We start from the raw sequence: 13842 nt of genomic DNA on the forward strand, positions 1-13842 counted from the left end.
CAAATTCAAAGTGGATTCTGAAAGTGGCCCCATGGGGGCCAAACAGGTAAAGCTAATGACTGAGATGGGGCCACGTTGGGGGGGGGGGGGGTCTCTGGTCTGTGACCTGGAGACATATCTCCCAACCAGAGGGAGCACCGTAGCTAAGCTCCAGCTGAGTTTTGCCAAGTGGAACTTCTTTGAGAGCACCACTGTCTTCTCCACTCACCTCTGCCTCTCTCACACTCACCTGGCAAAGCACACACCCTACTGCACACCTGCACCTGAGCAGCTGAACTGAGAAACGGAAACACAACTGTGTTGACTAATCTCACTTCAAATCCATGGCCACGGACGCCAGGGGCTTCTTCACACACCTCAGGATCTATTCCATATCCCCTCCTTCCACCTCAACCTTCTCTGCTCTCCTCCCCACTTCCTCTCCTGCTCATCCACCCCTTCCCCAAGTGGCCCTGTGTTGGTGACCTTGACACACACATCATCAAGAAGACCGGATCCACACCCTGCAAGGCTGATCTTCAGGGTCTCCTTGTCCTCTGCTTTCCTGTTGTGTTTAGCCAATGGGAGGAGCCAGCTGGAAACTGGAGGATGGGAAGAGAGGAATTCCTCCCTGCAGGGCCATGAAATGGTGGTGGCCACATCTCTATATTCCAGAGGACTCAGCTCCTGCCAAGTGGCCTTTCGTACACTACAGCCTCTCTCTCCAGGTTCTGATAACTCTCCTTCCCCTTGATTCTGCAGATCTAGGGCTGAGAGTGGCTCCACTCTGTTGCCAGCTCCGGGGTGCTTTTGCATCCCTTATTGGTTCTCCTTAACCCTCTGCCCACAACTTTTTATGTTCCCTTCATAAAACTCTCCTCCCTTTTCTCATTTAGGTGTGTCACCTGTTTCTGGCCAGGACCCTCCCTGATATAGCACCCAAAATGACACCTCCAGCTTTCATCTTCCCCCCAAACTCCAGAATCTTAGAGCTGACTGTCTACTTAACATAGCCAAATAGAATTCTTAATTTCCTACATCCCAAACTTGCTCCTCTTCCAGCTAAATCCTGTCTCAGTAAAGTGGGAAGCCAGCACCCACCCAATTTCATAGGCTCCAAATCTAGGCTCCATTCTTGATTCCTCTTTTTCCCCTCATTTCTTATATGCAGTTTACCAGCGGGTCCTATATATAGACTCTCTAAAATATATTCTGAACTGGTCTCCCTTCTCTGTACCTCCACTCACCAGTTTTACCCAAGCTTATCTTCACCTACACTATGCAGTATCTCCATCTGTTGGGCCTCCCACTCCTGTTACCCCACATCCCACTTTCTATAATGGAGAGGAAAGACCTTTCAATGATGTAAATCAGACTACATCACTCCCAGCTTAAAGCCATCAGTGACTCCATTTTATAACAACCTGACCCATACATATCAAGTCCTATGGGAGCCAGCCCTGCCTTTTTCTCTTACCTCATCTCTCCATACTACTCCTTCAGACACACTTTCCTTCCCTCAGCTCCCTACACACAACAAAACTGTCCCTACTTTGTCTCCTCTTCCTTTCCCATCTCCGTATGATGGACTCTTTCCCATCACCTCCACCTCTGCTCAAATGTCACTCCTTCCAAGCAGCCTTCACTTGCGCACAATCTAAATCAGTGACCTGGCTGCACTAGTTCTTTGATTAATGTACCATGAATAAACAAAACTGTAATTCTCTCCTCCCTAGAACATGAGTCCATGAGAGCAAGGACTTCATTGTTCACCACTGCTTCCCTGGCACCTGGTACAGAGTGTTCTAGAAAGTGAGTGACCTTTGATGCATGAATGAGTATGAGAATGCAGCCAAGTAATGCCAGATCTGCAAGTTTTTCAGGGGAAACCAGAAATAAGGATTTTTAAATAAGGATGATGGTGTCTTCTGCTTGGCAAATAATTCATTTGTTAAAATTATGAATCAAATGAAGCCTGTCTGCAAGCCACACCGAGTCAACGAGGCACCATTTTGTGACCCCGACATCAAAGACTATGTGCCAACATTATTTAAAAAGGAAAATACTCAGTGGCAAGGAGCAGTGGACAAGTGACTGAATGCCCATCCCAAAGTGGCCTAAGGCTGGAATGGTGGTTTCACTGCTCTGTTCCTAAAACACTGCATCTGAAAGTTTCTGTGAGCTAAAAATCCATTAACTTCTTTTGTGGCTTTTTTGTAGGAGAGGGTGCATACTCAATACTAGATCGTCATAATCAACTTTTCCATTTTTACAAAACTTGTTTAGTTTCATTCAAATCTCCAAGGCCCTTTCTGTGGTTTTCTGCCGTCTTCATCTGTTTGAAGTCCCCTAACTGACAGCATTTGCTCCGACACATCACACACCACGGAAAATTACAGGCTGCTGTTGTTGCTGATTGTGTCAGCATGTATTTGTGAACACCATAAAGCACTGAAATGAGACATATTGCACTCCCTAATATAGGAGGTAATTTGTTTTTTGGACTGCCTGGTATTTGTGACATTCATTAGCAAGAGATGCAATAGGAAATAGAATTACACAAATGGGAGCTTCACGTTATATTTGCTATCTGGGAGGTACACGTGATCTATGGTGCCGCTGTGCTCCCCAGCCCCCCACTCCCCATACGTGGTGTTGAGATGCTGCTTCTGTGTCTCACATTCTGGATGTGAGCACAGCCTTCTCTTCCGGGGGGATGTGGGCAGGGGTACTTCAGTCCTGTTCACCAGCCTCCTCTCCTCTCTCAGGTGAACCCAGTTCTTGAGGTACTCCTGAAGAACAGTCAGGATCCATGAACTGGATGAGGTTTTCCTGTCCCCATCTGAATAATGGCAATTCTTTCCCAACTTGTAGACGTAAATTTAAGCCATTAGAGAGCTCAGTTTAAAGAATTTTTGTTTTTGTTTTTTTGCTTCCCCATCCCATTTTTCCTCCTAAAATCTTTCATAAATAGTATGGCTAGACTGTAGGAGTGGGTGAAGAGGCAGAAAGTAATAGACATCAGTTATCAAATATAGTTCTGTGCTCGGCATGCCAGGATCACATCATGACGAATAATTAACAGCATAAGCTCTGGCACTGGACATACTGGCCTTACTACCCACAAGCAGTAGGGCTTTGGGTATTGGTTACCCAATCAGCCCCCCAGTTTCCTCATGTGTAAAATGGAAATAGTAATGATACCTATCTCATAAGGTTGGTGAGAGGATGAAATGAGTTCATCAATACTTGGGGTCCCTGGTCCATAGAACAGTGCTGGCACATATTAAACTCTACATAAGAATTTGCTAGTTTCATTAAATTTGGTAGAAAGTGTGGGTTTTGGAAAAGGAAAGACCACTTCCCATCTGGGCACTGCCACTTGCTTCTGTGCTTTATAACCTCGGATAAATCATTTATCTCAACTTGACCAATGAGGAGACCAAAGCCCTGAGGGTTTTAGAAGACTTACCTTACGAAGTTATTTTGAGGACTAACAATTAAGAATGTAGAATACCTAACACAGGCCTGGCTTTGAGTGGAAGCTCATTAAATGAAAACAATAGGCTTACATAAATAATTACAGACCTTCACAAGTAATAATCTATTTTAAATAGTTTGTGTAACATTATTGTTAGAGTGAGTGACCTGTCTGGCCATTCGAGTCACATCTTCTGCTCATAAATTTTTCATAGATCAAGGATAGAAGCAAATATAATGATATTCCATGGTGTTCTCCAAATAGCCCTATGATTCCCAGCTGTTTAAACAGGTTTAAGGATACTGATAAAAGTGTCATAAAACACCGAGGTCAATAAAATCGTGGGCTGTACCTACAGAGGCCTAAGAATTGAACCTGACAACCTTGCCTACTTACCTAGTAGCCCACAAACAGAAATACAGCCAGTTTAGTATTTCATCTGAAATTAATCCAAACCTTTTGAGATTCCATTCGGCACTTAAAGTGGAAAGCTGATAAATCTCAAGTAAATTTTCCTGGATGATACTAGGTAAAGGGTACTAGACAAGGAACCAGTTGTCCTGTGTTATGTTGTTCTGGGTCATCAAGAATCTGGATGATCTCGAACAATCACTTCAGCTCTCTGGGACTCACTTTCCTCCCTTGGAAAATGAAGGAACGGTTAACAAGACCCTCCTAGTTCTAAAATGTTATTATTCCAGTTGAAAGATGTGGAATCAATGATGTGAAGAGGAGCTCATGGAAGCATTTGAAAGCACAGTCTCCTTTTCTTAAGACGAAGCACCATTGATACCCACAGACATGTTAAGAAGTTTAGGGGTTAGGGCCCTATACATACTGAAATTATGCCCATTGTGGTGGATCAAGACATATGTGGCTGGACCAGAAAGGAAGACAGATGAATATAAACTCTTACCTTTTAACTTCTTTGGCATCACTTGCGATGAAAAATCCTAAAGTACCTTCTTGGATCTTAAGATGGTTTCCAGGATTAATTAATATACTGCTCAGTGAACAAAAACAAACAAAGAAGATACAGTTGTGAGTTCATGTTCTGAATAAAACCTTGAAGGCTACACTGTACTGTTAATTTTATAGGGGGCCCACTAGTCTAATGATTTTCCCAAAGATGTTGTCTAGAGCCTGATGTCCAGAGTCCCAAACATTTAATTGGATAATGCCATCATAAAGCTCTGATTCTCAATTCCCAGGCTGGCATACTCCCAGTTGCAGAAATCAAAGCACATCTAGGTTTTAGGGCTGGGCGTGTATAATGCGGTTGCCATCATGGGCTTCTCATCTGAAGCAAAGTTCCTAATAATGTTGCCCCTTGGAAACTTCTGTTGATGGTCAACATTGAATGTGATTGGTCTATTAAACCTATTGCTACACCAATTTTCCATTACATGACAGAGCATTAATGGGACCCCTATATGCATCCAGAAACATACATATATACATGTATTACTGCAAGGAATGGTACACGACACCTGTAACCAATGCAGAAGCAAACATAACATCTGCACGACATCGGTAAAGACATGGAAGTGGATTCCACGTGCAGCCTTATGTAGAAAGAATTGGATCTACCTGAATGGGGAAAAAGAAAAATGCCAGCAGTTGGAAATGATTCCAGTCTGCTTTTACCAGAATGCATGGGAGTGTTTGAATAAAGTGTGTGTCTAGTACATCCTGATTGGGGCAAATTGTAATTAGAAAACAACATGCAAATTATGCCTTAAAAAAAACTTCCCCTTGCAGGGAAGTATACACTTAAATATACACTGTCCTATTTCAAAGTGTTATAAATAGATTAGCTGACCAAGTTGTGTTTGGACTGACAAAAGAGATACATGCATCCCAATCTAATAAATGGGTGAAACAAACAAGTTAAATTTTCTCCTGATCAAGAGCAGATTACAGAAATGTATTACAAACAGACTAAGATGAGGCTTTGGGCTTAATGGACACAGAATTTAGACCCTCTGAATGTAGCAATAGATACAACAGAGGTATTCTCTGATCTGAAAAGCTGGCTTTAAGGTAAAAGATGTTTGGAATCCAGCTAAAGGAAGTCCTCAACTGTCTAAAATAACCAAAATGGAGGATGGTAATTAATATGGAAATTTTTTACTGCTGGCAAAACAATTCCAGAAAGGCGCTGTGGACAACAGGGTGATGTGTCTGTAGCAATACGGGAAGGACCAGGTGAACTTTCGTTGTGTTGGGAGGACCCAGAGTGGATCATGATTGCAAAATAATTGTTTGTGGTCACAAGAACATCCACTATTACCCATAACGAGACCTGACAGAAGGAAACCAATCCTGTGTCATCACTGTCATTAACACTGAATAATAGCAAGAGACCAGGATGATTGGACTGTTCTGTCCTAGAACTACAGGAAACAATGACATTCTTCACAAATCAGGAAGCAGCAGGCCACACTAACACCAACAGCTTGCAATGGACAGTGGCACTGTACAGGCACCTCCTAATTACCCCTCTGCCAATTCTTTACATTGGTTCAACAGCTCTCTGACTTCTCATGATCATCAGGGGGAAAGGGTCAGAGCTTATACAGTTTAGATGGATTCCTTTTTCAAAGCCAATTAAATGTGATGTCTTAGAAGGGCAGAATTCTGGATTCTGCACACTTTCTGACCCCTTTGCTACAAGGCAGTTCTCGTATGCCCTGGCTCTGCAATCAATCAGAAATTGGGCCCAAATTCCAGCATCAACCATTTAGTAGCTGTCTGACTTTGGGCAAGTTACTAAATCTCCCTCAGACTCATATCCTCACCTACAAGATGGGCATGATGATAATGATAGTCTTTCTTCAGAGGATTAAGCAAGATAATGCACAGAAGGCTCACTGCATATTGGTTTATTGTTACTCGTATTATTTATTATTGCAAAAAAGACAAAAGTATATTTCATCTTTAATGGAATTATCAGATTCTCTTTAGCTGGTCTAATGGAATGGAACACAGGGCTCCTTATCAAAATATCCTGTTCATAAAGAGATAAAGTTACAGAGTGAAGAACTGTACATTCCAGAATAATGCATAAGGACATACATGAAAAATTCTAGGTACTTCTAGTGACTAAAGAAGCTAATTTCAGGAAACCTGGGTGGCTCAGTCAGTTAAGCAGCTGACTCTCGATTTTGGCTCAGGTCATGATCTCATGAGTCTGAGCCCCACATCAGGCTCTGAGCTGACAGTGCAAAGCCTGCTTGAGATTCTCTCTCTCTCCTTGTCTCTCTGCCCCTCCCTGCCCCCCCTTTCTCTCTATCAAAATAAATAAACTTTAAAAAAGAAGCTAATTCCTTAAAGTTGGAAAAATCTACATTTTGGTATGTATTTATATAAGAGTGTAAAAAAAGCTTCTGAGGAAAAAAAATCCTATCATGATTTCAATGATACAATTCAAAAGCGGAAATTTGACACTCATCAATGTCTTGGTGACACCTATGTGCACAACATGCTTTGCACAGAACTCTTTTTTACATTATGTGCTTCATTAATTGCACTCCAGTGATCAAGCCCACTGTGTCATGGTGGGACGACAGTGATAGCAAGGTTCCTATCAATGAAAAGTTTGTTCTCATTTCCTCTGTTCTTTATCAACAGTGAACAAGAATTGGCTTACAATGAGAATTTGGGATTGTCATTCCAGACACTGTGGGTTGAGATCATTTATTACAGCTTTCAAGGCTGCTTTAGTCAAATTAGCATGGCAGAGAAGAAAGATCTGGGGCACTGATGTAAAGCAGATTTGTGTTCAAATCTGTTTCAGCGCCGATGCTGGTTAAGCAAGCAGGCACATGTGTCGGGCCTGTGAGTTCAGACCCTGCGTGCCACTAAGCCTCACTCTCCTCATCTATGAAATGGAGTGAATAATCTGTAGCTTACAGTGTCACTAAGAGAATTAAAGTATATACTATGTGCTGAGTGACTGCCACAGGGTAGATCCTGAACGCAAGGTCACTATTAATAGTAAGCAAGGCTATTAAAACAACTAAAGGAACAGCAAATAATCTCTCACATTGTCTCAGCTCTCCATTTTGTCCTTGGTGCTAATAAGCTACCAGGAGGCACCCTAATAGCATTTGAAAGACCTTTTTAACTGACTGCAGGATCCAAAACATTATATCCCCATACAACATCTGGTGACAGACTAATTTGGAGTGACTTTTGGTTGCAGAGTGGAGTATCTCTCTGTTCCTCAAACCTTGTGTAGTTCCAAGGACATCACTGACTGTGTGTTTTCTTTTGGAGGTGAATAAGAGGCTTTGAATCAACTCTCTAAATCATGTGTGAGGCTGTATGCTTACCTTTGCAGCTATCCAGATCAGGCTAAGGAAGCCTTCTGGGTGGGAATTGAAAGAATGAGCCTAGATCTTGAGAATAACGAAGGAAAGAAATCTAGATACATATGAATGTTCATTGTGTTGGATTCCACTCATACATTTAAGGTTTTGATAGAGAAGCTTGTGTCCCTTATTCCAGGGGGCCACTGCTTGTAATACTCCCTATGTAAGAGTTCAACGTTTCAAAGACTCTTTGAGGAAATACGTTACTCTCTTTAATATGGTAGACATTAAGTCTTCTATCCACATTCCATATCTAGAAAATTTAAATAAAATGTTAATCCTCCTCTTTTTGAAAATATAAAAAGATAAGTATCCTAGACAGAAGTAATTTTTTTTCCCCAGGAAAGTGCCTACTACCCTCAGAATATGTTATTGACCTCCTACTGGGAATATGTAAATCTTTCCAAAGGTCTTTGATCTCTTAAAAGAATAGCCAACATTAAGTTTGTTTTGTTCTAATGACCTGCCAGAAGTCTCCCTCCCCATGCATCACGTTAAATCAGTCTCTGGTTCCAATTCTGTCTAATTCACTAGCTTATCAGAGATAAACTTCAAAATGTGTCATGTGAAGAATCAAGAAAATCTCTAAGAAAAAGTCTATATATCAATTAGCAGAATTCCAATAGGGATATCTTCTTGGCAAGGGTGGACTTTCCCTCATTTCAAGGAACCTATAAATTACCCTCTTTCTTCTATGACCTTGCGGATTTCAACAGAAAACATTCAGTGGCAGCTGGAGGCAAAGGGCTTATGTAGCTCCTCCCCCGAGGATTCTTGCTCGCTCTCTTTTTCTTTTGCCCTCAGACTAGTTTTGTATCTAGACCAATTCTTTGGCTCCTTTCCCACATGTGAAACAAATATATATTTTCTGTGGGAAACCCATAGTTGAATAAAGGGGTGAAAAGCATGATCATGTTTTATTTGCTTTTGTAAATAAGTTTCTCATAGTAGCCAGCTTAAAGCCCTGTATGCAATAGATACTTTTCAACTACTGGTGGAATGAATGAAAAATATAAACCATTGGTCTCAGTTCAAAAAGTGTTCCTTTCCCTCTCCTAGAAGGATAAAGGTAGCCATAGCTGTTCTTTCAAAGACCAAGATGTGATTCTTATTAGTCAGCCCTACCAAAGGAGTGACCACACCTTTTCTAGGGGGTTGGCAAATAAGCGAACAATCTCCCAGATGCACTAAGTACAAAAATGTACATGTACAAATATATAAACAGCTAGCCACTTGAGGCATGGGAGCAATTAATTTCAACATTGAAAACACCACTCACTTAGAACCAAAATATGTGTTTCTCAACTAAAATGCAAAAACACGGAACTGGCTAGCAGGGCTTGGTTCAACAGAGAAATATTCCTCCCAGATTCCTCCGGAAGGGGAACTCCAGGGCTCAAGCTACAATGCATTTCATTGTGTAGGTCTTGCTGAACTTCAGTCAGGTTGGAGAATCGGGGCTTGATGAGGCAACATGATTTATTCTTTTTCTCCACCACTTAGGGATAACAACTAGGAAACATCTACTTATTCCTTCTTCAATCATCATCAACTTTACTTGTTTGCTGTTTTTGGAGACAACCAATGATGAATAGCTCAACTGAACCCTATTTTTTAAAGGAATCTTTCATCCATTGTGGATAAATATGATAGGTCTGTATTTCTCCACCCCACCCCTCAGTTTTTGGTAGGTGTAATGTACCATTCCCTGAGCAATTACAAAATTATCACTCACATGAGAATATAGTTTGTACTTGACAACATGATAATTATATCTGTGTCTAGCAAGCTAATGGGACTTCATTAACTACGGCAAGGGAATCAGAACCATCTAAGACTTCAGTTCATGCTGTGCCCAGATGAATCAGGCCACTGGTAGGTGGCCTCTTTGACCATCCATGGTCATATATGATTGCTATTGGTTGGCACTTTGTTTGAACTAATTGTTTCTCCTTTCAAAAGTACAATTGCCCTGCAGTTTACGGGCTGTGTTAGGGCACAGCCTACAGAAACCCCAAATCTCAAATCTTCTTGCTTTTCTGGAATTTTTCATTTCTTCTGGGCTTTCAAATAGATGTTGCTGGAGTCCCACACAACTAGACACACACACTTTTACTTATAGAATATACAGAGGAGACACAGTGTGTATTCCATGCTTCCATATACTTGAGCCCAGTTCACCCACACAGAGACAGCATAATAAAGATTGCTCCCAGTTGGTCAGACTCAAGTGGCTGCCGTTGTGGTCCGCCAATGATACGGGCAAGGGATTGATTAGCCCAAACCCATCACAATGATTTTGGAAATGGCACTTAAAGATATACTTTGCACATAAGGAAAACAGTAGCCATATGGGATGGGGAAGACATCATTCATTTGGGAAGGCCAATGGTGGCTATTTGGCTCTGGGAGCAAGCTGTGTCACTTTCTGGTACACTTTACGACAAGTCATGCTATGTCACAACATGCCTCCACCACAAGATAAAAGGACTCAAAGGCCAAAAGCCAACAGCAGAGGTGCAGCCACTGTGGACCTTTGAAGATGCAAAGTGCTGCAGTAACTTCTCGCAGTTGGATCATAACAACAATACCAAACTGACAGGAAGCCACCTCATGGTCACACATCAACACCAAAAACCACAGAAGAATCTGACTTTGGAAAGAGTTCCAGACGAATATCCCCCACCACACACACACACACACACACACACACACACACACACACACACAATTACAAACACGAACATGTGACAGTGATTCCAACCACAGAGAAAAACAACTCTTGAGTAAATGAACACATGGGCATCTCAATAGTATGTTTTCAACAATACTGTTTTAGAGAGCACATTATCAAAAACTATGCTGGAAACAGTAACTGGAAAAGTTAAAAAAAAATGCTATCGATGAGGATTTGGTCATGCTTCATGCAACAGAAAACAGCAGCAAAACGGGGTGATGTCACATGGTGAAAACTAGGATACTTCACATGAAGAAATATGCCCAAACACGCTAGGGAAAAAATAAAGCCATGAGTTCATCTCCTTAAGCAGTACTCATTCACTGAGTTGAATGTGATAATCTGGCAATTTAGTAGCAGTGTTCTATGTATTGAGTACTGTCGAAGAAATAAAATATGCAAAATGGTATCATCAAAACAAGTGTAAGGGGAAAAAAAAGTTGAGTATAAGAGCTTGGTCTCTGTTTTGTGGATAAAAGGACACGGATCCTGCTCTACAAACTTGAAACGGGACGTGGGGAGGAGGAAGTCACTGGGAATGTGGATGTGGTATGCAGACAAATGGCACCAGAGTCTGGTGGGCACCAAGACACATCAGGACAGGACAGAAACAGACACCAGGGGCTGGAGAGAAGTGTCCTCCTTCTCAACATCGATAACACTTGTTCCCATCACTGGTGCCATGACTGAAAACAGGGATTGTACCTGTTGGTTTGTTAGGTTTCCTGCAAAGAAGTTAGTGCGTCATCCAAAAGAATCAACAAACTAAACAAGAAAAGCAATATGCTATTTCCAATTTTTATGTGCTCTAGTTGGAGAGGGGTTTAAATATAAATATACATATATATATATAAATACATATATATACATATATATACTAGACAAGGGAATGAGATTATATGTATGTGTATACATATATATAATCTCTATCTTCCTGAATTCTTGGCAGATGGTTAGTCCTGTGGTGAGCAGTGAAGATAGAGGGTGGGGGTTGGGAGGAAGGTTAACGAAGAGCGCATACCGCTTTCGGCTTCTGCAAAACGACAAGAAAAAGAATTTAAAATCAAACAATTTGATAATAAGTTGACTGACACCAGAAGGAGAGAAGGAAGAAAACCTTTGTTTCAAATTATTTGAAGGATGCATGTGAAAACAAGGTTTTTCAGCAGAGCATGGAAACAGCATCATGGGGTAAAACAACAGAGGAGGTAGTTCAACACAGGCTGGAGGCAAAGGAGTGGAGAGAAGAAGCTGGGTTCTCCGAATTTTCACACCCAGCCGCTTGGAGGATGGGGGAGGGGAGGAAATGGGAAATTCTTAGATGAAAAACAAAATCCTTATCTCAGGAAGGGTTAGAAACTCAATCCTTTTTAACATGGATACTGTGTTTGGTAAATTCAGTGTTTTCTCAGAGGCGTGATCCACATTCCCTCAAACACACCTTTTTCCACAAGAACCAATGTGCTTCCACACTGAGACCAAGCCACATGTGAGGATTAAAGTTGGTAACTGCACACAGAAAGCCAAAACAAACCCAAACAAGTTCTTTTCACTATTTTCTGAAAGAAAAAAAAAAACTAAAAATCTGTATCTATAAATATGGCTTTGTTGAAAACATCTCAGATTGGTGAGTTAATTGGAGGGTCCATCAAAGACAAGATTTTTGTCTTCAGGGATAGCTGTTAGTTATTTTTCTTAGAATAGTGACAGCAGATTCACACTGAACCATTAACAGGCTTTTTCTCTCCCTCCTTGTGACCAAAATGTGGCAGGTGGGAGATGATAGGTCAAGGTTCAGGGTGCGGACTCCTGCTTTGAGATTATACCAGAATGGTCAAGAAACAATACACGGCATTAGTGCCACCCACACCATGACACTTCTTTGAGAGATGCACAGAAGTGATAAAGAGAGGAGACTGAATTACACAGATTTACCGACGTGGCAACATGAAGAATATCATTTGCAAAAACCCGGGAGACATGTTTCTCCCTACACAGGCACCGGTGACTATTGGCCTCCATGCGGGAAAGCAGTAATTCCAGAAACATCCGCTTTATCTGTTGAACAGCAAATAGCCAGGACTCTGGGTTTGGGTTTTTTTTTTTTTTTTTGCACATAATATTCTTCACTTTGCCAACACAGAAAAGAAAAATGTATATATACATACTTGTTAACTGCTATGGCCGTGTTCTACATGTGGCCACCAAATCCACCATTTTTTTTTCTTCTTCCTCTTGGTTGATTTGGACTTTCAAAATAGCTTAGCCTTTGATCAGATTTTGTGAGCAATCTGATCTGGTGGTTAAGGTAATATAGCAAACACTGGATTGATTGACTTGCTTACAATCCAGTGTTTTTTCATTGTGTTTTGTTTGTTCTTTGTCAGAGACAGACCATACTTTTGGAAGTCTGGCTTCATTGAGTTATTCATCCAGATAATGAAAACTCCTTAGATGGTGATAGCAGGCATCTTCTACTGTTGCCCTGCACTCACCGTATTAAGGCATATGTCAGAGGGTATCTGCACTCTACACTTGGGCATCCATAGGAAGACTTATTTACTATAGCTAGGAGGAAACCTAGCTATAGGTTTTGTCATTTCAGAGGACAAAAGCCCATGCATTTCTCAATGAGTTCTTTCTTCCAAACCCATTGATAAAAATTGGGGAGCAAAAAAATCAACTCTATTTTATCTGTAATACATATAGTCCTTCATCAACAAAATCCCCTGTTAATGGGATGCTTCCTTCTTCCAGTGTGAACTCATATATTGACTGGGCTGTTATCTATTTCAACCAGACCCAGTCCCTCATCAGTCTGATCTGCACATAATTAAGTGCAAAATAAATAAATAAAGAGGGCTCCTGCCTCTGAGCCTGCTCTCGTGACTAATTTGCATGAAGCTGATACTCTGCCACCTGGACTTCGGTTGCACGGGGGAAAGCACATATGGTACACAATAGGCTGCTTGCAATTTGGCTATCGGGAGAGCTGGCGTGTCCCATCACAGCCCTGCCCCATCCCTGCTGTGAAGGAGGCCAGAATCCACCTGCTTCATGCTCACCGCAGTAAAAAGGGGTTTGAGGACAGGGGCTGTCCCCGATTTTGTGCACAGAGGGCAAAAAGTGCAAGTTGGCATGATCAGCTGGCGATCTGGATGCCTCATCATTCTCCTCCGGAGAAACACTTTCTGAATGCCCACTGGGGCATGAGATGGAAGTGGCAGTATCTGGTTGGGTACGCCACGAGAAGTGCCCGAGGGCCCGAA

At 41.6% G+C, this 13842-nt stretch overlaps 1 protein-coding gene across 8 annotated transcripts in view; it reads right to left on the reverse strand.

Annotated features, from left to right (window-relative positions):
- The window catches only part of KCNMA1 (potassium calcium-activated channel subfamily M alpha 1), a 726269-nt gene that overhangs the window by 132867 nt on the left and 579560 nt on the right, over positions 1 to 13842 (reverse strand). For all 8 annotated transcript variants that reach the window (XM_042909283.1, XM_042909282.1, XM_042909285.1 and 5 more), the window contains one exon: positions 4377 to 4463. In XM_042909283.1, the coding sequence (XP_042765217.1) occupies positions 4377 to 4463 (87 nt within the window). The remainder of the gene's footprint in view (positions 1 to 4376; positions 4464 to 13842) is intronic.

This window comes from Panthera leo, chromosome D2 (assembly GCF_018350215.1).
Source record: "Panthera leo isolate Ple1 chromosome D2, P.leo_Ple1_pat1.1, whole genome shotgun sequence".
Lineage (NCBI taxonomy): Eukaryota > Metazoa > Chordata > Mammalia > Carnivora > Felidae > Panthera > Panthera leo.